We start from the raw sequence: 23967 nt of genomic DNA, 5'->3' as shown, positions 1-23967 counted from the left end.
AATTAGCTTTCAGAATTTGCTGTTCAGGTAGTCATTTCTGCTCCTCCGCGAAGAGAGTTGGAGCGAAGCGTTGCAGAATTGGTAAGTTTAGAAGGATGTTTCATAAAGATGCACATTATATTCAGATTTATGAAATGATTACTACCGTCCCTATGAACATGAATTAAGCAACTATATTACCGGTGACACTCATTTGCCGTTGTATGAATTACGTCTCGCAAGCTAACGTTAGCCTAGCAGCAGCCCTCTTTGTTCAGAACGCTCCCTCAGCTCGAACCACAAGCAAGGCAGCATGCTAGCTACCTAACGTTATATTATGGAGAAAAAATATTATTAAGATAGGCGAATAGGAATTGAAAGCAAATGCAGGATTTTGGCCATAGTTATGATTGCCTACGTAGCAATGGCTAGTTAACGTTAGCTACAATGCGAGGACACGACCATCTTGTGCTTACCACGCTAGCTAATCTCATGAAACGTTATCTAGCTAACTGGCTAGTTATCACAATATCATATCGATCGCATATGGCATTTTATATGTAACTATCTAGCTATCCCCACATAGCTAGCAGTCTATTTGTGGTGTGACTCGTGCAGGGGGCATATTCCAGACTGGCGCACTGAATTGAGGTTTGAAATTAAAATGGCGACTTGAAGAATTGTATTAGCCAGCAGGTCCTACCCACTTGCTTACAGCAACACTGACTAGTGTTAGACAGCGTTCATGTGTAGATAAAGACACCACAGAGCCTGCTCAAAATGTAGCTCTGTATGCTGAATTGTCACATTATTTATCAACTGGTAGTTTTTTTCAGAAAAAATGTATTTTTTCCTCGGGTTAGGTAGCATAAGCCACAACAGCCAGTTTGGAATATCAGTGTCAGCCAATTGGCTCCTTTGTTGTTCAGGTGACATGCAAATCCATAATGGCTACTGCTAGCTAACATGAGGACAAACGTCAGTTTACTTAAAATCAAGCAGTCATTTGGTCTTCTTGGTGTAACAGTTGGGATAATGGAACAATTTGTGGTACAACCAGTTATCATCCCAGGATTGAGGTGTTGTCCCAAGCCATATTTTGTGCCGGCTCCACAGTGTCTTAATCTAGACATGAAGCCTGTCCGACCCTAGTGCCACTAAGCAAGTGGGTCGGATCTGCTGGGTAGCAAATGATTGTGTAAATGTTCCTGACAGGCCACAATGTTGAATACAATTACATATACACTTTACTGACAAACCACCGTCAGGGTGGTTTTTCCTTCAGCTGCTTGAAATTTGAGACAAAATATCCACAGGAAAGTACTGTTTACCCAACTTTTTAGATTGAGCAGTAGGTATATGGTTCGTTCAGCACCAATGTAAAGTTAGTTTTGTATTGGATTATTTGGTTTGCTCTCCTCAACAGGGTTTGCAAAAGGTGCCTTAAAGTACTTTGGAAAACCACTGGAATTTCTCGAGTTGGTACTTGGATAAGTACTTCAATTAAAATAATAGAACAGAAGATGCTCATATGTTTATGAAATGCCAAAATGGCAGGCAAATTTAGATATAATCCTGCCTTTTGTGCATTGCAGGATGTTTGCTGTCTTTTATTTCAGCTAATGAAACATGGGACCAACAATTTCCAATTATTATTATTATTTTTTTTTTTTTTACATCACTGGACCCAACCAACCCACACTGTAAAGTGCAACAAATGCATCACTGACATTGTGAGCATGGGTGAATGAACCCTGCAGGGGGAAAGGCACACGCTGAATCCTGCACTGGCGCCAGTTCTACATTGTGATATTTTCCTCTGCAACAACCTCCAGACCATTGTTGCCAATCGCCTCATTCACAGGCTCCTACCGTTCGCATGCCGTTTTCCTCACAAAGCCATTCCAAATAGCGAAACTAAAGCAGCCAGTCAGAAGCAAGACACTTCTTCATAGCTATTAAGTAGTAGGTGCCCAATAAAAATACAGTAGTCATTAAGTTGGAATTGTGTAGTAAATTATGCCAGTAGGCATGTCAAACCCTGCTCATCACTACTCAAGTTACGTTTCTACTCACTTACCACCATGTATGTAGTGAAACAACACTGAGTAGAACTTGTAAGGTAGTGATGTAAGCTGCGTTTTTTTTTTTTTTCATGAGGTTATCTGGTGGCGACTATAAATTATTGCATAATAGGAACTATTACAAGTTGGTGGTCATTGAAAATAAATATTAGTGCTTGAAAAAGTACTTACGTCCTTTTAATTTGGCTTTTCACTGTCTACGAACCCTGCATCAATAGCTATTGAACCAAGCGTGCCATGAAAAGGGTATATGCTGAATCGGGGGATGATGGGAAAACAATCAAAACCCATTTTGAGTAAATATTGTTTTTATTCTGAAATTTAAAAAATTAAACTCCAAAAAAAGGCGCGTCTTGTTCTCCATCCTTCAAATGTTTCTCCTGCAACTAGCGATGGGTTTGGAGAAGACTATGGTAAGTTGAGAATTGGGGAAGTTATAGCTTTGTAAATGTTAGTTGAAAAATTGCTCCTGCTGTTTTACACTAGCTAAGGTGTAACGGCTGTATGGAAGCATTCACATATCGCTGCCGTTACAATGTGTAGCTAGTTTCCTGAATGGAGGGATTTGACACATGATAGAAATGATCAGTTTGGTTGTGTACCGTGGATGACTTCTCAGCCAGGTTTACTGTCAGAACTGAGCGGCTCAAGCAGTGGGGTACTGTCAGTTTATAATTGATGTCAACTGCAATGAACCGTTCATAGATTTTAACTGCAGTGTGCTCATGTGTTAAATGCATTTTGGCTTTAGGACTGCATGTACTGCAGGTCTGTCTGGTAACTGATACCCATATCATTCCAGACTGTACATGGGCTCTGAAATGTTAATTTCAAACTCAACGGCTATCTGAAGAACCATTCTTTTTTAGGTTGTTATTGCTCTCGGAGTCATACTGGTATACAGGGGCATTAGCCCAATTAATCTTCCTTGGTAGAGCTACGTTTTAGTCACTAACATATCTGGCATCTGCTCCTGCAGAACTGATTCATCAAACTGATTGAATCAGTGTTTTGAAAGTAGATGCTGTTGGTGCCTCTAAGGATTGTGCTACAGTTGTGTCCTGGCACTGCTTCAGCCCTGGTCCAACTTCTCCCATCTTTTATTTTTGGGAGGAAGAATGCGACAGGTGTCCTGCTCATCTGTAGGCCTACAATGATGGAGCTGCCCATTTTTAAATCAACACTTTTGGCGCTGGGTTTTATACAGTGAGGCTCAAATGGGAGAAAGATTTTGACGCAGAGGCGCAACCTTGTCCAATAACAGTGCTCATTGAGTCCTATTTTTTCCCCTCCCTCATTCTGTGCCTACTGAACACAACCCAGGTTTGCAACAGGCTGCAGTAGGAACACCCATGTTACTGCCGGATCAGCACACTTAGCCTATGGGCAATTCCATGGTATCTGAATTATGCTGAGATTCTTACTGTGTAAATTGTTTAAAGCAGTCAATGTGCATAGTTGTTGGTTTGTTCAACTTAGAAGTCAATGGTTTGTTTGGTATACATTTTCAAGTGAAAAATTGGTGTGTCCGTGTAATTCCGTTAGCATGGAATTTCGCTTGTCAGGCAAAGCCACCCTTCACTTTAGGAAGGCGCATCCTTAGGGATTTCTTTGAACAGACCTATGTTCTGTTACCCTTAAATTCCATGTTTTTATATTATCAATAAAATTAAATAGCTATTCCAGGGGAATCTGACCTTTTTATTGCTTTGCTAATTTTAAACATGTCCCTTTTTGTTCTCAGCAGAACCAAGCAGCAGTGTTGGTGTTCTGTCTCAGGAAGGACCTGTTCTTGTATCACTGCCATATACACAGGATCGAAGACTCTTAAGCAACTATGGTACCGCTTTTCTTATACACTCATTTTTAGGAAGGCTATCTTGTGTAAACCGTTTCTCTTTGGTAGTGAACATGGAGCGCTTACATTTTATTAGCATACCCACCATAATAATTTGCCTCTGCAAACATTCGACTGTATTTTTCTGACATAATTGATTGAGAAGATTATTTGTAAGTTAACAAGGACGTGGTATATAAGTAGACCTAAAAAAAAAATCTGTTCCATCAAATGTCCACTAAGGGTAATTCAGGTTGCTGCCAGTCAAAACTGCCCTGGGCATTTAGAACACATGCTCCTGCTTGCACTTGATTGCACTCTTCTAATTGGGCATGACTCTCACCCAGCAGTAGTCCATGGATGCGTATGTAAGGACAGGGAAAGCTGACAAAGTGAAATAGTCCTTGTTAGTCATTACTGTATTTTGAGCATTACAGGGGGGGTGGGTTTATCTCATTGACTGTTTCTTCCTATCAAAGCCACTTACTGCCTACAATTGTGACCTGCTGAAGGTAATTCCTTAAAATAACTCCTCTTTTCCCATCCAGCCTCCTCCCCTGCGCCACCGCTCCATGCGTATCTTCATGAACGACGACCGCCACGTGATGGCCAAGCACTCCGCTGTGTACCCCACACAGGAGGAGCTGGAGGGTGTGCAGAACATGGTGTCCCACACCGAGCGTGCCCTCAAGGCTGTCTCCGACTGGCTGGACGAGCAGGAGAAGGTGGTCAAGTCTGAGCCAGACGGAACCGAGTCCGATAAAGAAAGGTACGGGAGTGGGAAATTGTATTCAAAATGGTGCATGGGGTACAAAATGTCAGTTGCGTTGAATTACGTTTTGCACCATCAAGGCTGGAGTGTTGGTGAAGGCAGCATCACTTTCAGCTTTAAGTTTCAAAAGTAATTGACCTCGGTACCCATGTCTCCTCTGCCAGTGAGCCCAAGGTGTCGGAACAGGCCACACGGTCCCTGCGTGGGGTGATGAGGGTGGGCCTGGTTGCCAAGGGCTTGCTGCTGAAGGGGGACCTAGACCTGGAGCTGGTGCTTTTGTGCAAGGACAAACCCACCATCACCCTGCTGAAGAATGTGGCAGACAACCTGGCTGTGCAACTCAAGGTGAGTCCATTAACCTACTGGTGTTTTCTGTGTCTTCATATAGAGTTGGCTTTGTGAAGTTGAATTTGACCTTTCGAGAATATACTCTCCTGCATCATTTCAGTTGTGGGGTGATGCGTTAATTTGGGAGGAATAGTCACAACTGAATTCGGTAGCAAATCGTTTTTTTATTTTATTTTTTTACTTGGTGTTACATGACCTTGACTGTTTGGCGGGATAGCCACTATATGGCTATTATATTAACAATCCCTCCTGTTCTACCTGGCAGACCATCACAGAGGACAAGTATGAGGTCACTCAGGTCATCCGTGAAGCCACCATCGTGATCAAGAGCACCAAGGAGCCTCCCCTGACCCTGACTATCAACATGACGTCCCCCCTGGTCCGTGAGGAGGTGGAGAAACAGGCTGCCGGAGGTAGGCTGCCACACAGGGGCAGATGGTTCACTAGCGCCCCCTTAGGCAGGGAGACTGAACAGGCAGGGAGACTGAACAGGCAGGGAGACTGAACAGGCAGGCAGCGAGTCTAGACAGATATTGTTTATTGGGCCTTCAATGGAGCTAGGGGACGTGTGGGAACTGTCATGTAATGAAACCATGCTATGTTTATAGCTCTTTAGACTCTCGTAGTTCCATGTAATGTGATGTACATTTTTGATGGCCCAATACACAGTATAGAAAGGATAGTTACTGACTGAAAAAGGTTTTCTATTCCCTATGGAGTCCAGACATTAACTATATGAAGGCTTACTGAGAATAACAAAAAAACAAACACCACTTTGTTTGCATGTTTTATACTGAACACTGATGAACGGTTTGCATTGCAGCAAAAATGAGTTGCAAAGTGTTGTCAAGTGTTCTGGTTACTAGACCCAGCAGTGGGCTATTGACTGATGTTCATCGGCAGGGAGGACACGGGTTACAGATAACGCCAGGGGCTCTTTGACTCTGCATGGCTGAATGTCACTTCTCCCAGTCACAGTCAAAATCGCAGTCTTTGTAAATCCAATCCATGGGGGTATGTCCGACGCAAAGGGAGTCATAAGTTCAATAATTATTTATTTATTATTTAAATAATTTTTTTGGTTCTATACTTCAACATTTTGGATACGAAATCAATGACCATGAGCTTAAAGTGCAGACTGTTAGCTTTAATTTGAGAATATTTTCATCCATATCAGTGAACCGTTAAAGTACAGCCCTTTCTGTACATAGCAAAAGTATTGGGACAAATTCACTTGTGTATTAAAGTAGTAATAAGTTTAGTGTTTGGTCCCATGTTCATAGCACACAATGACTACGTCAAGCTTGTGGATGCTATCATGATTACGGATCATCCTGAATTAATCGTGAATAATTATTTGTTGAAGTTAGATACACATATCATACCACCCCAAAAATGCCAACCTCCCCTGTAATTGTGAGAGGTAAGCATGTCTTGGCCGTGTATTTGTGCTTCCAACTTTCTCACACATCATTATTCACGATTCATTCAGGATTATCCGTAATCATGGTAGCATCCATATCAATGTAGAAGTGTTTTAGAAACTTATTCTTATTTACAATGAAGGTTACTCCAAAACTACATTATATTCCATACATTTCTATTGTGCACAAAATAATCTGAAACGCAACCAAAACAAACAACAGAAAATGCATCCAACAAATGATGAGTCACAAGCTTTATGTAGTTATTGCATACTATGAATATAGGACCAAATATTAAACTGAACTACTTTTATACACAAGTGAATTTGTACAAAAAGTGCTGTAATTACTAAATGGTTCACCCGGTATAGATACCCTCAAACACAAGCCGATGGTCTGCACTTTAACCTCATAGTCACTGTTGGATTTAAAATCCAAACTTATGGACTATAGAGCTAAAAGGACAAAACGCTTTGCTTTCCCAATTATGGAGGGCACTGTATATTATGGGAAAGGATACTAGTCGGTGGCAGCCCATGTTCCCCCTCAGACGTTCTAAACAGGAAGTTGGATGTACCCAACAGGCATCAACCTAGCCTTATCTATAACTGTGTCAACATTGAAGCCCAGTTTGGCTCTTGAAGGCCATCAGTTTTGCTGCAGTGTGGACTTGTTTTGATAATTTTGTGCATCTGATTCTCTCTGTCAAGCCTTCTAGTTTGTCAATTTTTAGGGACGCTGGACCTTTGACCAACTGGACGCTCTCTGTCTCGGAAGGGGCTAAGCAGTACACCCAGTATAGGGGTGAAGGGGAGGGGCTCTACCTCTCATTGTTATAGCAAAGCACTCAGACTTCATAACTGGGCTGAGGCATACGAGTTGACATTGAGTTAACATAATGGAGACAACCTCCCTTTTGATAATTCACTCTCACTGTAATCTTACATCCATACACATTTTTCTCCATATAGGCCTACTGGGAGTAATCTTAAGAAATCACCCACTTAACAACAGTTTCTGAAGTGGGTTGAAGTTACATATCTTTAGTGTAATTGCAGTTTCACTGAGAGGTTCAGACCATTAGTTTCCAGGTGGGGGGGTCCCCCTCCCCTTCCCCGTCCTGCCTGTGGTTTGGGAAAGCTGCCTACTCCCCCTGGCCGTGTGACAGAACCCCCCTTGGTCAAACTGTACCTTGTCTTCTTATTCCACCCGCCAATAGAAACGCTATCAGTCAACGATCCCCCGGATGTTCTGGACAGGCAGAAATGCCTTACTGCCTTGGCGTCTCTTCGCCACGCCAAGTGGTTCCAGGTTTGCATCTTGTCTTTATTTGTCTTAAAGTAGTTGTTTTTTTCCATTTGACGCAGTTTCTTTCTTTGGTCTTTTTTTCTGTGTTTTTATTTTTAAATGTAATTTCGAAGTGTATATCACCTGTAGTAGACTTCTTACTCTGTGGTTTTTATAGCGTTTCCAAAGAAACCTTTGTCATTACCTTGTAGAGATGCTCTGCTGACTTAACAGGTTTGATTGCAGTGTCATTAAAAATGTTCAATGCTGCTCTTAGGACGTTCAACAATCCCCTCAAAGCAACTGTTGTCTTAAACCAGTGCTTAATTTTGATCAGAGATGTGGAACTAACTTGCTACACTCGGGTGCAATATTTCTCAAATATTATCAATCGACAACCCTTTTCTGTACCATCATATTGTGTTGAGGTTCATTCCTCGTTGTGGACTATGTTGATTCTTAGTCATCATAGTGAACTGTCATCTCGCTCTTAACTGTAAGCGCTCCATCTCTGCAGCCTGTTCTTGTAGAGTGTGTAGGCTCCAATCCCCCATGCTCTGGCTGTTTTAGCTTTCTGTGTGCCACAACAAAAAGGAATATTGCACCTTAGTTAGAAATGTACGTTCACTCGTCAGTCTTCTGGGCCCTCATTTATAAATGTTGCTTACGCACAAAATATGCCCCAAAACATGCGTGCACCAAAGTTGGCGTTAATTTAAAAAAATGAACTCTGTGAATGTGCCTTCCTCCCGCAAACTTTAGACCATGCATAAGCACAGTTTCTGGTGGTGGTAGCCTTGTGCTAATGGGGAATATTATTCCTACTCATAACAAACAGGTGGCCTAGCTAAAAATAATGCCAAAATCAGCCATTTAGCGAGAAGAGCAAAATGTTTTTATTTTCTTTGAATTCTAAAATAAAATCCTATTTCACTCACATGATCATTGCAGAATAAATTCTTTAGCTTTTCTGACTCGAGGGCTACTCGCAAAATGGTCTATAGGCCTACAACAAGTTAGTGTAGGCTACCATTTTTCCCATCGCGGGTTGTTACTTGAAATAGCCTATCTATTTACTACTGTATTTTGTTCTGTGATCCATTCCGAAATGCCGTTTAACAGTAGAACAGACTGTTCACCTTTTCATTGACGTTTGTAGGCTAGGCCTACGTCTGAATACTGTAATGTCACATTTCTCTAGTAGACAATTCATTTAGAAGCATAAAACATACATCAATAACCATTTGCATAATACATTCCTCAACTTTTCTGGCCATGTTAAGACGGTTGAGTTTATATTCCTGAAGTAGCCATACAACAAATGACCATGACACCTCTCATTTGGGCCAATTGGATGTGCTATTTATAATGTCATGTTTTTAGTCTATGCATCCAACAGGAGAATTTACAGGTGAACAGGCAGTTGATCTTTTGCATTGAAGTGTGTGGGCCTATGTGTGGGCCTATTTTTTTTTCAGAGTAGATATTATTTCAGAACTTGCGGGCATTGCTACATATTTAAGTTTGTGGGGGAAAAGTCAATGCAAAACATTATTGCATTCAACGATCTGTTTACAGGTCTACAATTTGCAATTCATTTTGTCTTTCAGAAACAGTCAGATACAGCATAAGAGAACATTCTGCCAACACGAGCGATTTGATCAAGTTCACCATTGCTATTCCCTTTAGATGCTGTCTTTGCCTAATTCCAATACTAGTATACAGCAAATGAGGGCATTATTTTCACCATAAAATGTGAAATATGGGAGTTTCTGGTGGAGTTATCCTGCTTGTTAATGTGCACACTTTTAAAAATAAGTATGACCGGTCTGATTTCTAACGGGGAAAATGTGCGCAAATTTTGTATAAATCCTTTTGTCCGTGCGCAGTCTTTTCAGAAATGATGCACATATTTACTGTTAAATTCACGCAATGGTTATAAATGAGGCCCCTGGTATACCCCATACAATACACCTTACAGTAGCTCTAAAGGTTATCACCACTCATTAAACTAAGCACATTATAAATACTGTCATTGTCCTACATTTTTCCATGCCAGCATTTGGCTGTACATTGACTCCCCTTCTCCCTCCTAATCATTTAACAGAATCTCACAAGTTGACACATTTTTGATACAGAGCTGCCAGAAGCACAATTGCTCAACAATCACCACTCGGTCATACCTATTACTGTACCACTGATCAAATCTGCTTTTTATTTCACACACATGGAGTTGTATATTAAATTCAATAACCACATCTGCAGACAGAACAAATATCAGATTCATACTGCACTCTTCCCATTCTGTACCACAATAATGACAAAGCAGAGCCGTTAGTCTGTGTGGCTTTTTGATGTAGCTGCGTCTTCGTGTTTTTGTGAGTTCTTGTTTGACTAAGGCTCCCTCTCCCTCCTTCCCCTCCCTGCTTGTGTCTCCAGGCCAGGGCCAATGGGCTGAGGTCCTGCGTCATCGTCATCCGTATCCTGAGGGACTTGTGCTCCCGCGTCCCCACTTGGGCCCCACTGCATGGATGGGTGAGTCACCAGAAGCATTTTCTGCCAGTTGGTTCTTCGAATGTGAATTTTGTTTGAGAAATGTCTTTCTAATTAGTGGTCAGGTTTGATGTGTAAGATGGGAATTTATTTTAAGGGGCTTGGTACATCAAACTGCAAAAATTTCTTATTTACAGCCTTTTTATCCAATTTGCCAAACATCTAGAAATTCAAACATCTTCCCTTCTAGCCAATAGAGCTGCTGTGTGAGAAGGCAATTGGCACAGGGAACCGGCCAATGGGGGCAGGAGAGGCTCTGCGAAGAGTTTTGGAGTGTCTGGCTTCTGGAATCCTCATGGCTGGTGAGTAGTCTCAAAGAGCGGAGAGGACATGTCCTCGTACCTCTGCTCCACATCACAAGCCAAAAGATTGTAAAAATGTGCCTGTTTGTTTTTAGATGGTGCTGGAATCTGTGATCCATGTGAGAAGGATCTGACAGATGCTATTGGCCACCTGGACCTCCAGCAGAGGGAGGACCTCACAAAGAGTGCCCAGGTGAGTCACATCTACATCCATAGGGCCTCCCGTGTGGCGCAGTGGTCTAAGGCACCGCATCGCAGTTGCTAGCTGTGCCACTAGAGATCCTGTTTTGAGTCCAGGCTCTGTCGCAGCCAGCTGTGCTCGGGAGACCCAGCATCGTCCGGGTTAGGGGAGGGTTTGGCCGGCAGGGATGTCCTTGTCCCATCGCGTTCTAGTGACTCCTGTGGCGTGCCGGGCGCATGTATGCTGACACCGTCGCTAGGTGTATGGTGTTTCCTCCGACACATTGGTGTGGCTGGCTTCCGGGTTAAGTGGGCATTGTCAAGAAGCAGTGCGGCTTGGTTGGGTGGTGTTTTGGAGGATTCATCTCTCCCGCGTTCGTACGGGAGTTGCAGCGATGCGACGACTGTAACTACCAATTGGATACCACGAAAAAGGGGTACAAATATTTTTGAAAATCTACACACTGTTTGCTGTAGTGAATGGAAAAAATCACCACCTGTTCATCTGTTTTCAGCATGCCTTAAGGCTGTCTGCCTTCGGACAGCTTCACAAAGTGCTAGGGATGGACCCCCTTCCCTCCAAAATGCCCCGGAAACCCAGGAGCGAGACCCCAATTGACTATACAGGTAAGCCAGGCTGCAGACATGTGCATACAATTTAGTGTCCATATTTTGGAAAGGCTCAGCAGTCCTTGTCTTTTTGTTGCAGTCCAAATCCCCCCCAGTACAACCTACGCCCCACCAATGAAGAGGCCCATCGAGGAGGAGGAAGGAGGGGAGGACAAAAGTCCAAACAAGAAGAAAAAGAAGTTGCAAAAGAAATGTAGGTGTTGCCAAGTTCTTCCTGTTCAGCACAGTTCTTCAGTGTTAGTGGCAGCTAAAAAAAAGAATCCTTATCTTCACTCCCCCCAGCCCCAGATGAGAAGTCGGAGCCTCCCCAGGCCATGAATGCTCTGATGAGGCTGAACCAGCTGAAGCCTGGCCTGCAGTATAAACTCCTCTCCCAAACTGGCCCGGTGCACGTACCAGTCTTCACCATGGCTGTTGAGGTGGACAGCAAGAGCTTTGAAGCCTCAGGCCCATCCAAACGCACTGCCAAGCTTCACGTTGCTGTCAAGGTGAGTGGGTGGATGTAAGTGGTATATGTTCTAAGCGTTTGATGTGTTGTCATGAAATCTGTAGATTGAAACTATTGTCTGCTGCGCTTCACATTTTCCTTTTCAATCTTCTGCCTGGCCCAATCATAGGTCCTCCAGGACATGGGCCTCCCCACAGGTGTGGAGCTGAAGACTGCTGAGCCAGTGAAGACTGAGGTGGCAACGGCCATTGTGGAGGTGGTGAAACCCTGCATCACACCCATCGCAATGGACACTGCAGCCACAGGGGCGGACAGCGTGGAGGCCACAGACGGTGCAGAGGTATGGGTCCTCTGAGTAGAACTCAAAACCATGTTTTTGGACACTAGGCTCGGTTTTGACTCCAGTTTATTGTATTGCTCTTGTTTACAGAGAAATTAAAATGTCTGTCTCTTTGTCTTAGAGTGCTCGTCAACAGGGACCAATCCTGACCAAACATGGGAAGAACCCTGTGATGGAGCTAAACGAGAAGCGGCGCGGCCTCAAGTATGAGCTTATCTCAGAGACCGGAGGCAGCCACGACAAACGCTTCGTCATGGAGGTAAGTGTCTCAGGCGTGGACGACGTACCCATCCACCCTGAAACCAGACTGATGCCTTTTAGGATCTAACAGTAAATATCTAGCTGCTTCAATGAATGAAGAAGTTTACTTTATTTGCACCAATCTCGATTTTATTAACATTTTATAGAGTTGTCTATTTTTTATTTTTGTGTTTTGAGTATTTACCCCTGCATCACTGCATCGCTGGCTTTGACACATGTGTCCCATGCTTTATTCTGTTCTTGTCTATGAATTGACCTGTCTTTCCCCCTGTTCCAGGTGGAGATAGACGAACAGAAGTTCCAAGGGACTGGCTCCAATAAGAAGGTGGCCAAGGCCTATGCTGCCTTGGCAGCCCTGGACAAACTCTTCCCAGAGGGCTCTGTGACTGAGGCAGCCAAGAAGAAGAAACTCCCAATGGTAAGATTCCCTCTGCCTTACTCTATATCTTTGCTTGCTATTGTTTGTAAAATATATTAGCTGAGTAATGATGGTTGCTACTGACCCGTCTGTCCATTTAGTCCTTGTGTTTTCTCCCAACAGCATGGGTTTGGCATGATGGGTGACCCGACTGGTGACCCGGCAGCCACTCCCAGGGGCAGAGGTAGAGGGCGTGGCAGGGGGAGGGGCCGAGGGTTCAATAATGGTGGCAGCTACGGACAAGGTAAAACAGAGCTATATGCTACCTACAGTGCCCTCAAAGTATTCACACCCCTTTATTTTCTCCATGTTTTGTTACAGCCTGAATTTAAAATTTATTAAATGTATAGTTTGTCATTGGCCAACACACATTACCTCAATGTCACATTTTTGAATGTCTACCCCACATATACAATTATTTGTTAGGTTCCTAAGTTGCGCAGTGAATTTCAACCACAAAGACCAGGGAGGTTTTCCAATGCCTTGCAAAGAAGGGCACATATTGGTAGATGGGTATAAAAATTATTTCAAAAAGTAATCCCTTTGAGCATGGTGAAGTTACTAATTACACTTTGGATGGTGTAGCAATACACCCAGTCACTACAAAGATAAAGGCGTCCTTCCCAACTCAGTTGCCGGAGAGGAGGGAAACCGCTCAGAGATTTCAGAGGCCAATGGTGACTTTAAAACGGGTACAGAGTTTAATGGCTGTGATTGGAGTAACTGAGGATGGATCAACATTAGTTACTCCACAATACTAACCTAATTGACAGTGAAAAGGAAGCTTGTACAGAGTAAAAAATATTCCAAAAGATGCATCCTGTTTGCAACAAGGCACTAAACTAATATATTTTGCGACGCGCACGCGACGTGACCGGTCTGGTCAACGTGTAACAAATGACCAACAACCAACTTGACAAAGCTTGAAGAATTTAAAAAAGAATGCAAATATTATACAATCCATGTGTGTAAAGCTCTTGGACCTAACCAGAAAGACTCACAGCTGTAATCGCTGCCAAATGTGATTCTAACATGTATAGACCCAGGGGAGTGTATATTTTTTGGGTCTACGAACATGTTTTTCTTTTGTCATTATGTGTGATTGTGTAGGTTGTCAGGTCAGAAAAAAAAAATCTATTTTGAATTCAGGCTCTAATAAAAGAACATTTGGGATAAGTCATGGGATGGGGTATGAGTACTTTCTGAAGGTATTATTTGCAATTATTGTGTGTTCTGTACCTGAATTGACTTTATGCTGTAAATACTGTTCTTCAATATATTAAATGGTAGGAAACATCTCACGTCAGCTGAGAAATGTAATGGTTGGTTTCCTTAACTCCTCAGGTGGCTATGGAAGTTATGGATATGGGAACAATGGAAACTCTGGAGGCTATAGTGAGTATTGATTTTCCCTCATCTTCCAATCCCTGGAATAGTCTTCCGACTTCTAGTCTGGTTTTTATTTGATATGTCCACTAGAGGTCGACCGATTATCATTTTAATACCGATTTATAGGGAGGACCAAAAAAGCAGATACCGAATTTTTTTTATTTAATTATTTTTTATATATATTTGTAATAATTACAAAGCTACTGACTAAACCTTTTTTTTATTTTAATATAATAAAGAAAATCTTTTTGGTCTCAAATAAATAATGAAACATGTTCAATTTGGTTTAAAAATGCAAAAACAGTGTTGAAGGTAAAAGTGCAATATGTGCCATGTAAAAAAGCTAACGTTTAAGTTCCTTGCTCAGAACATGAGAACATATGAAAGCTGGTGGTTCAATATTCCCAGTTAAGAAGTTTTAGGTTGTAGTTATTTTAGGAATTAATATTTCTCTCTACCATTTGTATTTCATACCTTTGACTATTGGATGTTCTTATAGGCACTTTAGTAATGCCAGCTTAATCTCGGTAGTTGATAGGCTTGAAGTCATAAACAGCGCTGTGCTTCAAGCACTGCTAAGAGCTGCTGGCAAAACGCAGTAAAGTGCTGTTTTAATGAATGCTTACGATCCTGCTGCTGCCTACCACCACATCAAATATCAAATCATACACATCAAATATCTAATCATAGACGTAATTACAATAAATGCACAGAAATACGAGCCTTTGGTCATTAATATGGTAAAATCCGGAAACTATCATTTCGAAAACAAAACATTTATACTTTCAGTGAAATACGGAACCATTACGTATTTTTGTTGAACGGGTGGCAAGTGACAATTTCTCAAGGTAATATTGCCTGCTAACATGCATTTATTAACTAAATATGCAGGTTTTAAAAAATGATTTTAAGAAAGGCATTGATGTTTATGGTTAGGTACATTTGTGCAACGAATGTGCTTTTTCCGCTAATGCGCTTTTGTTAAATCATCACCTGTTTGGCGGAGTTGAATTAGGTTGTGATTTGATGATAAATTAACAGGCACAGCATTGATTATATGCAACGCAGGACAAGCTAGTTAACCTAGTTATATAGTCAAGCATGTGTAGTTAACGAGTGATTATGTGAAGATTGTTTTCTATAGGATAAGTTTAATGCTAGCTAGCAACTTACCTTGGCTTGTTGCAGCTACAATGTCCCTTTGACGCTGCACTCACGTAACAGGTGGTCAGCCTGCCACAGTTTCCTCATGGATTGTAATGTAATCGGCGTCAAAAAGGTTGATTACTAATTGTTATGAAAAATTGTAATCGGCCATACCGATTTTAATCGGTCGACCTCTATAATGTCCACCTTTATCAGGAGGACATTACAAGAGGTTCTCACTCTACTCACATTGTAATATTAGCAGAAGTTCAGTGTAGTTTGATCAGAGCACAACATGCCCAGCCATCTTGGAGGAGAGTTAGTGGCATACATCTGGAGGTTCCCAACAAGACAAGACCTGGGAAAAGTTATTTTGTATCTATAATCAAAGTATCTTTTTGTTTTGTAGAGAGTATGCCAAGGTTTAGATGACATTCAAACTACCAAAGAAGGAACCGGAGTGCTCTTATTACTGGTTCGATTAGGATTTTACATTTCTCTGCTTTGTTAAGCCACAGGACTCAATCTATATCACTTTGACCCCCCCCCCCCCCCCCCCCCCCCCATATGAGAGACACCCCTCCTACCAGCAGCCTGTTCTGAGGAAACACCTTCTTGAGCGTGACCGGAGCAGAGAAATCTAAAAGTCCCAACAAACAAAAAAAGCTGTTTGAAAACAATTTGACCAAATCATTGACACATGCCACTTTTTATGGCAAAAAACAAACCAATCTAATTACATTTTTCCTTCTCTGCTCTGTCTCATTCTTTAGGTGACTTTGTCTCAGACTGCTATGGCTACCACGAATTTGCTACATAGATCATCCCAATCTTTTAAATCAAAACAAAATGTAGAGAAAGAGGAGAAAACTAGTGTTCCCGCAACATGAACTCCAATCACTCCCCTGGGAGAAAAACGGTCCCTTACCTGCTACGACTCATGTCCCAACGCCTAGAGAGATGGGAGGCCAGTGAGTGCTTGTTGCATTTGGTCACCTTCCATACCCTCTGCCAACCCTGGGATGTACCTGGACACCTGGATATGCCAAAAGCCACAGGCACACTTTTCCAATAGACTGCCTTCCTTCGTGGAATTGAGACCAGAGCATTATGGTTGGCTGATGGATAATGGCCCACTGTGATGACATGCACCTTGGAGTGGGTCAGACTGGGGAGATTGATCCCATTGTGGCCATCTGTCTTGAATGTCTAGGAAAAAAGTTACATTTCTTATGATGTGAATGGTCTTATTTCATTTTATTGTCTGAACATGTATTATCAATCACCTCATTGTCACACTTTTTTTGCCTTTTGTTATGGGATCATAAGGCTGCTTTGAATATTTGCAGTTTTTTATTCAAATGTCAGAATTGCTAAATCATGGCGGTTACATGCTAGTCTTATCTTAAATGACAATATTCACAATGCCCCCCATTTACCTCACATGTGAGGCACCGTTAGGTGTGAAAAAACCACGGTGTTGATACTTGCACAAGACTGATTTTTGACATTCTGCATTATGATTGTGAAGTAAAAAATAAAGTCTTGTATGTTTTTAAAAAATAAATGTGATATCCCATTCAATAATGTGGTACTACAATTTTAGTAAAACGCTTCACTTTCTTGAAGATGCAATGTATTATTCTTGGTGTCTTTACAAGCATGGGTGTGACAGTAGTAGAACTCTCTACAAAACCCCCTCTTAATCTAATGCTTCTTTCTTTTAGATTATTACAATAGTGGAGCAAATGGTGGAGCTGCGGCTGCTGGCACCGTTACTGAAGTCCCTGCGGCCAGCACTACAGGCGTGACAGCTACAGGAACCTATGGTTCATACTACCAGAATGATGGAGGCTACTCCAGCCCTTCTCCAGCCCCCAAAGCCTCTGTCAAAAAGGAGGCCAAGTCAACCTTCCCTGGACCACCAGGAGTTGGTGGAGGGGCCCAAGGGGCCTACCAGACCACCCCTGGCCAGAGTGCCTATAACCAGTATGGCCAGGGCTATGGGCAAGGCAATAAGACCTTCAATCAAAACCAGGCAGGAGCAGGAGTTTATCCTTACAGCACTGCCTACCCCAGCCAGGTGACGGGCAGCGCTGTTGCCAGCCAAGACTACAGTTACGACGGTAAGTTGGATTCTCGGCAAAGGGGAACACAGGTACACCGTAACCTAAGCTGTTTTATCAACAGTTTTACTAATCAACTTACTCTTTTCCGTAGGTTACGGAAATCAGTCAAATTACAACGCACAGGCAGAAGCCAACCAGAGCTATGGTGCAAATCCAGCTCCATACCACAACCCAGTAGGATACGGCAGGGGAGACCCCACCATGAACTACCAGTACAGATAGACTGACTCCGTGATGGTGGCTATCCTGGTTTTTCCATGTCTGCGTGCATTTGGTTATTTTTTTTTACTTTAAAGAAAAAAACTGGACTTATTAGTTGGCAGCTCCCCACGGCTGAATCAAATAGTCTATTTCATCAGTTTGGTCAGTGTTCAAGCTTGTATTTTCTTTGTATGCACTCCACCAATTTCCCCTCCCCACCATCACTACCACTCAAAAAGAGGGAATGACATCTTTTTTTATTTCTTTTTTTACCACCAGTTCTGATTTTATTTCTGTCCATACACAAGTTAACTATGTTTTGGGCTGAGGATTTGTTTAAATTTTCATTTCACATTACAATGGGTCTGGAGAACTGCTTGTTTGTTGAAGTATTTGTTTGTAATTTTAGACATTTATTTTTGAATGTTTTACTTGATGTATTTCTGTAGTTTTAATTTTAACAAATAATTTTGGAAGTTTACTAGAAATACATTTTAAATGTCAATCACATTTCTGGTCAAAGTAGATTTGGTGGTTGGGATTATTTCATTTTTTCTCAGAACAGTATATAAGAAAGTGGTGTTTGTATCAATAAAGGACTTATTTTGGAGCAAAGCAAATTGTGTGTTGACCAAGCATTTCACTTCATGAAAGATACTCTCTACTAACCTTAAGTGGCCTCCCAGATTTCAGAAAATACATTTGTAGTCAACATTGTGCAATGAAATGTTACATTTGTCCTTTTGGAGACACTCCTATCCAGAGAGATGGCTAGGTGGGACAACCACATCTGTCATAGCTACATTAAAGAAAAATGTACTATCAGCAAAACTAGTTACCTGTCAAATTATAATCTGTAACCATTTTTGGATTACCCAAACTAATTTCTTCTGATTACATTCAGTACTTTAAGATTACTTTCCCCATAAAATACATTGGAAGACAAATGTATGTTACCAATTGAACCACATCTATTGTAGGAAGAATCAATGTTAGTTTACATAGCTGGACATGTATGGATGTTATATTGTTCTTTATGGGTTGGCTATGCAGGCTTCTTCTAATCTAACCCATCACTTTCTACTGCATATAAACATTAAAACCAAAGTCAGAATTCCAGTCATTCCAATAAATGTTTTACCCCTTGATCTTTGAGAATAGGACTTGGAAGTATAGATTACCCAAATGATTTTACCTGAGCATAACCCCAAAACTAAGGATTTATTAGCCAGCCCTACTCTGATTTTGTTGATTGGACTCATTGATTTGAGTTAAAATAAATGGTGAGCTCATGGAATGGCATGCTTTGAGCACTACTGAAATGTGCTATTTACATGTGAAAAATGTTGTTTACCTTTTTTGTTGGTGACACTTTATCTTGATAATATGCAGCTGTTTAAAGTGCAAATCCACAGATGAAACAATATGGACGCCGCCTCGGTTTTGGTAAAAAGATGAGGGATGGGCCTGGAGAAATGTAACCACTGAGATTAATAGACCGCTATGGATACAAGGACTGACCATCCATGATACCAAAATTATTTTAACCATATGAGGCTATACGGTGTTTGTTCACATTTACAATGTATACAAACATTGGAGAAAAACAAGCATATATTGTGTTTTAATGGAGTGTGACAGTTGAACTAAACTCATGAGGCATTTATTAGTTATATTCTTCAAGAATCAATGATATATACATAAGTCAAAAAATGGATGTAGCAACTACAGACTGCCCCTTTAAGTCTATCAAAAGGGTTTGAGTGGGTGTCCATTAGGCCTATGGATTATTTTTTATCAGCATGAATTAGATTGAGCAAAAAAAGCCCCACTTTTATTCCATATGCTGGGATCCGCACTATGCAGCTGTTGCAAGAACACATTTTTCACTGGATGTCCACTGGTTTCAAAAACAATGATTGATAGGCAGAAAAAAAACATTTAGATTTGTGAACACCCATCCACAACCAGTAAGGCACAAATAGATAAATGAGAGAGCAGCAGTGTGATTCACATCAATGAGCTATGTAGATATCAGTATCGCCTTAGACTACACCACTGCTGTCATCCTTACCTCCAAGTGTTTATTCAAATTGGATCATCTTTGGATGCAGTCGCACCATTGGAAGACAGCTTGGACTGTAGCCTACAAAAGCCAATTCCTACTCTTTTCCCGCGATCCATCAAACACATTTGGTGTGTCATCATAGTGCTCTCTGACTTGTGGTCAGACTTGCTTTGGTGGAACAAACTTAAATTTGATTTGAACATCATTGAGAAAACATCCTTTCTGAATTTAAAAGTAATCCTGGAAGTAATCATCTAGTTTTAAAAAAAGTATCTGTAATCTGATTCTAATATTTTTGCTGGTAACGTAACGGATTACAGTTACCGTTTTTTTGTCATCTCTTACATGTAACGGATTACATATAATCCGTTACTCCCCAACCCTGTTCAGATGCAGCCTGAATGAGGTGAACATGTGGGTGATTGTGATGAAGTGTCATGCTCCAACAGTTTTATCAGAAACCGGGATAACAGCTCATTGCCCTTACAACGCTGGGACAGCAGCATATGATCCAGCTCTTTGGTTTGCGACAAACTCCTACACATTACATTAAGTGTCAAACAGATTGGATGAATCTACGTATCCGGTACTTGATGAAGTGTTAAAATGTGTATTAATACAAAAAGGAAAGACACAGTTTACAACCAAGTAGTACTTGGTTGGGTATCAACTGATTCCTCATCAGAGTTGTCTGTGGAAATTGTTTGTGCCACAGCCCACTGAAAGAAGAAAAGCAATGGCATTACATGTCAAAATGTTTGATTCGATTAATACCATTTATAGCATAACCAAAAGGCCTTTCCATTTGTGGTCAGCATACTTTGTTTACCCCGATTTGAGCTGATCTGGATGTCTCTCTCTGCCCCTCTCTTTCTGCTTCAGCACTGACTGTCAGTCTCGAGGAGCCACGGTGGGATGCCAGCTAGGTGTTTGTACCATCACCACATCAAGAATTACCTGCTCCGCCTTGATGTCTTTCGATGGAGTCGGAGGAAGCTTGGGAAAATGCTGGAATGTCAGAGTGATCATGTTAACCACCACCAAACACCGTTCTGTGTTATGAAGGTCTCGATTCTGTGTTATGAAGGTCTCGATTTTCGCGCTATTTTCTGGGGGGAACAACTTTGTGTAATCGTCATACAGCATGACAGGCATCTTGTCATTTGTGAAATTAATCTGGTGATACAGTTTTGCCAGATGTCACAAATGCTCTTCTCATATGAGCTCTTGACACGAAGCCCAGAACCAAGGTAAGCAGGTGTTCAACTACAGCTTGTTACAGAGTGAAGAGCTTTGGTCTGATCTGTGCTTCAGGGTAGATCCTCCCTACAAATCTGCAGAATATGTATTTTGAGGAGAAACTCATAGTTAATACCAATATCTGGACTCACTAAAGCCACATCTTGAAGGACTAGTTTGTTTCCCCGGTGTACCAACAGTCTCTTATGGACAGATGTTGCAAATTCTAAAACCTGCCTTGGTTCAAGATGGAGGTTGGCCATCGTTTTCAACACTGTGACTCGTTAAATTAAATCTACCTTGCTCACAACACAATCAATGAGCTGCCAGTCATGCAAGTCTATGGTTTTGTTTTTTGGGGTGTCATTGTAGATCTGAATGTGCAAGAGAGAGACATTGCACCTCACAGTGAGTGAGCCAGCAAGTCCTCTTCTTCTGTTGGAGTCCTATTCCTAGTAGCCTCCGATAAGAGGCTGAGGGTAGTGCTGACTGTTACATTGAGACTGCTGGGACCCTTAAACACATTCTTAACTTTAGCTGTGATCTCAGCAGTAATGGTGTTGAGCAGGTGTGTGTCACCTGTGCTTAGTTTGTCAGGAGTTTAGTAGTGCCAAACAGGTGCTCTAGCTTCCATTTTTTGGACGATCTTCTCAGCTGTAGGTATAAAAAACTAGAGGTGCATTCAACAAGGCTTCCGTTTGCAAACGCTCGCGGCTAACTATATTTGTTTTCAACAGAGTTTGTTGAATGTTCCATTTCTGTTAGTTATTGGAAAAACTGATATGGATGCGGCAAGAAGAGCAGCGGTGCTTTCTGTAGCTAGAGCAATTGTGGATACTTAAAAAAAACATTAATGTGAACCTCCCAACTACAATTGAGGAAATTGTAGGTAGGCTATTACATCTGTTACATCTTTCTGTAAAATGAGATAATATAGATAATATAAGATAAGATAATATAACTACTAGAGAGTGAATGTGGCTCATAGATTAGCCTGACTTGTTCCCCACACTGGCATCATGGTCATCACTGGAGGAGGATATTTCGCCTCTACCTCCGCCTGATTCTTCATGTCAATGTCTCAGAACATTTTGTATTATTCTGCACATAAATCCGAGACACTCCATTTAGTATGATATTCTACGTATTGTATAGTATGTACTCATTTGTGGATGTTCATCACCTATTTCATATGATATGTTACAAATTACAATTCGTATTATATATTATGAATTTGCAAAAGGTACAATATGTTACGAATTTGTGAAAGATGCTATATGGTACGAATTTGTGAAAGATGCTATATGGTACGAATTTGAAAAACGTATGATGTGTTACGAATTCTGGCGAGGTGGCTAATGTTAGGTAGTTGGCTAACGTTAGCTAGGCTAGGGTTTAGGATTAGGGGTTAGGAATAGGGTGATGAGATTCTAATTCTTAACCTTTAGGTTGCTAGCCATTCACCTTACAGTAATTAACCATGACAGTTTGCCAAAAGGCACCTGAAGGATTCTGACCATGAGAAACAAGATTCTCTGGTCTGATGAAACTAAGATTGAATTCTTTGGCCTGAATGCCAAGCGTAACGTCTGGAGGAAACCTGGCACCATCCCTGAAGCATGGTGGTGGCAGAATCATGCTGTGGGGATGTTTTTCAACGGCACTGACTGGGAGACTAGTCAGGATAGAGGCAAAGATGAACGGAGAAAAGTACAACGAGAGCTTTGATGAAAAGCGCTCTGGAGCAGGTTAGGACCTCAGACTGGGACGAATGTTCACCTTCCAACAGGACAACGAACCTAAGCACACAGCTAAGACAACACAGGAGTGGCTTTGGGACACATCTCTGAATGTCCTTGAGTGGCCCAGCCAGAGCCTGGACTGGAGCCCGATCGAACATCTCTGGAGAGACCTGAAAATAGCTGTGCAGCGACGCTCCCCATCCAACCTGACAGAGCTTGAGAGGATCTGCACAGAAGAATGGGAGAAACGTCATACCCAAGAAGACTCACGGCTGTAATTGCTGCCAAAGTTGCTTCAACAAAGTACTGAGTAAAGGGTCTGAACACTTATGTAAATGTAATATTTAAAGTTTGGGATTTTTAATACATTTGCAAAAAATGTCTAAACCTGTTTTTGCTTTGTCATTATGGGGTATTGTGTGCAGATTGATGAGGGAACAATAACTATTTAATCCATTTTAGAATAAGGCTCTAATGTAACTAAATGTGGAAAAAGTCAAGTGGTCAAGGTGAGCATTTGACCATGGAAGTCAGTTACGACACCAAACTGCAGTCAAGACCCTGTTGAGGACGATGAGCACGCAGATGAGCTTACCTGATGAGCTTTCCTTATCAGTCGCGCAAACCCACAGTTTCATCAGCTGTCCAGGTGGCTGGTCTCAGACGATCCCGCAGGTGTAGAAGCCGGATGTGGAGGTGTTGGTCTGCATTTCTGTGGCCGTTTGGACGTACTGCCAAATTTTCTAAAAGGATGTTGGCTTATGGTAGAGAAATTAACATCCTGTTAACAGCTCTGGTGGACATTCCTGCACTCAGCAAGCCAGTTGCACGCTCCCTCAAAACTTGAGACATCTGTGGCATTATGTTGAGTGACAAAACTGCACAAAACTTTTAGAGTGGCCTATTATTGTCCCCAGCACAAGGTGCACCTGTGTAATGATCATGCATTTGATTCTGCTTCTTGATATGCCACACCTAACTGCCACACCTAAAGTTTGTGTACAACATTTGAGCAAAATATGTTTTTCTCTGTAAGGAACATTTCTGGGAACTTTAATTTCAGCTCATGAAACATGGGACCAACACTTTACATTTGCATCATATTTTATATTTGGTACAGCTATCCCATCTGGATTTCCATGTCTGTTTCTATTAGTTGTTTTTTAATCTCTCAACAAGGAAGATGTGTA

General features: G+C 41.6%; 1 protein-coding gene across 5 annotated transcripts; it reads left to right on the top strand.

Moving 5' to 3' along the window:
- On the top strand, positions 1-18343 carry LOC109893487 (interleukin enhancer-binding factor 3 homolog). Of its 5 annotated transcripts, none has more exons than XM_031834492.1 (19): positions 5-81; positions 3811-3903; positions 4449-4669; positions 4837-5017; positions 5286-5433; positions 7664-7755; positions 10171-10266; positions 10475-10586; positions 10682-10779; positions 11282-11393; positions 11476-11589; positions 11679-11884; positions 12014-12184; positions 12306-12443; positions 12723-12863; positions 12987-13107; positions 14208-14258; positions 17126-17524; positions 17619-18343. In XM_031834492.1, exons 2-19 carry the CDS (start codon positions 3901-3903, stop codon positions 17747-17749), a joined length of 2535 nt encoding a protein of 844 aa, XP_031690352.1. In that variant the 5' UTR covers positions 5-81; positions 3811-3900; the 3' UTR covers positions 17750-18343. The 5 variants fall into 5 exon arrangements, 4 of the variants coding, with proteins under 4 accessions (XP_031690354.1, XP_031690352.1, XP_031690351.1 ...); XM_031834491.1 differs by having other exon boundaries at positions 3808-3903; XM_031834494.1 differs by lacking the exons at positions 17126-17524; positions 17619-18343 and adding an exon at positions 16172-16965 and having other exon boundaries at positions 1-81.
- The last annotated feature ends 5624 nt before the right edge of the window (positions 18344-23967 follow it).

The sequence above is a fragment of the Oncorhynchus kisutch genome, linkage group LG10, assembly GCF_002021735.2.
Source record: "Oncorhynchus kisutch isolate 150728-3 linkage group LG10, Okis_V2, whole genome shotgun sequence".
Classification (NCBI taxonomy): Eukaryota; Metazoa; Chordata; class Actinopteri; order Salmoniformes; family Salmonidae; genus Oncorhynchus; species Oncorhynchus kisutch.
The sequence above is the reverse complement of the archived record's forward strand: the minus strand, read 5'-3'. Positions and strand labels throughout refer to the sequence as shown.

Coding starts and splice junctions, on each gene's coding strand:
- LOC109893487 (XM_031834492.1), top strand. Junction 10,267..10,474: donor GGGCCCCACTGCATGGATGG/GTGAGTCACCAG, acceptor CTTCCCTTCTAG/CCAATAGAGCTGCTGTGTGA. Junction 12,864..12,986: donor AGAAGAAGAAACTCCCAATG/GTAAGATTCCCT, acceptor TTCTCCCAACAG/CATGGGTTTGGCATGATGGG.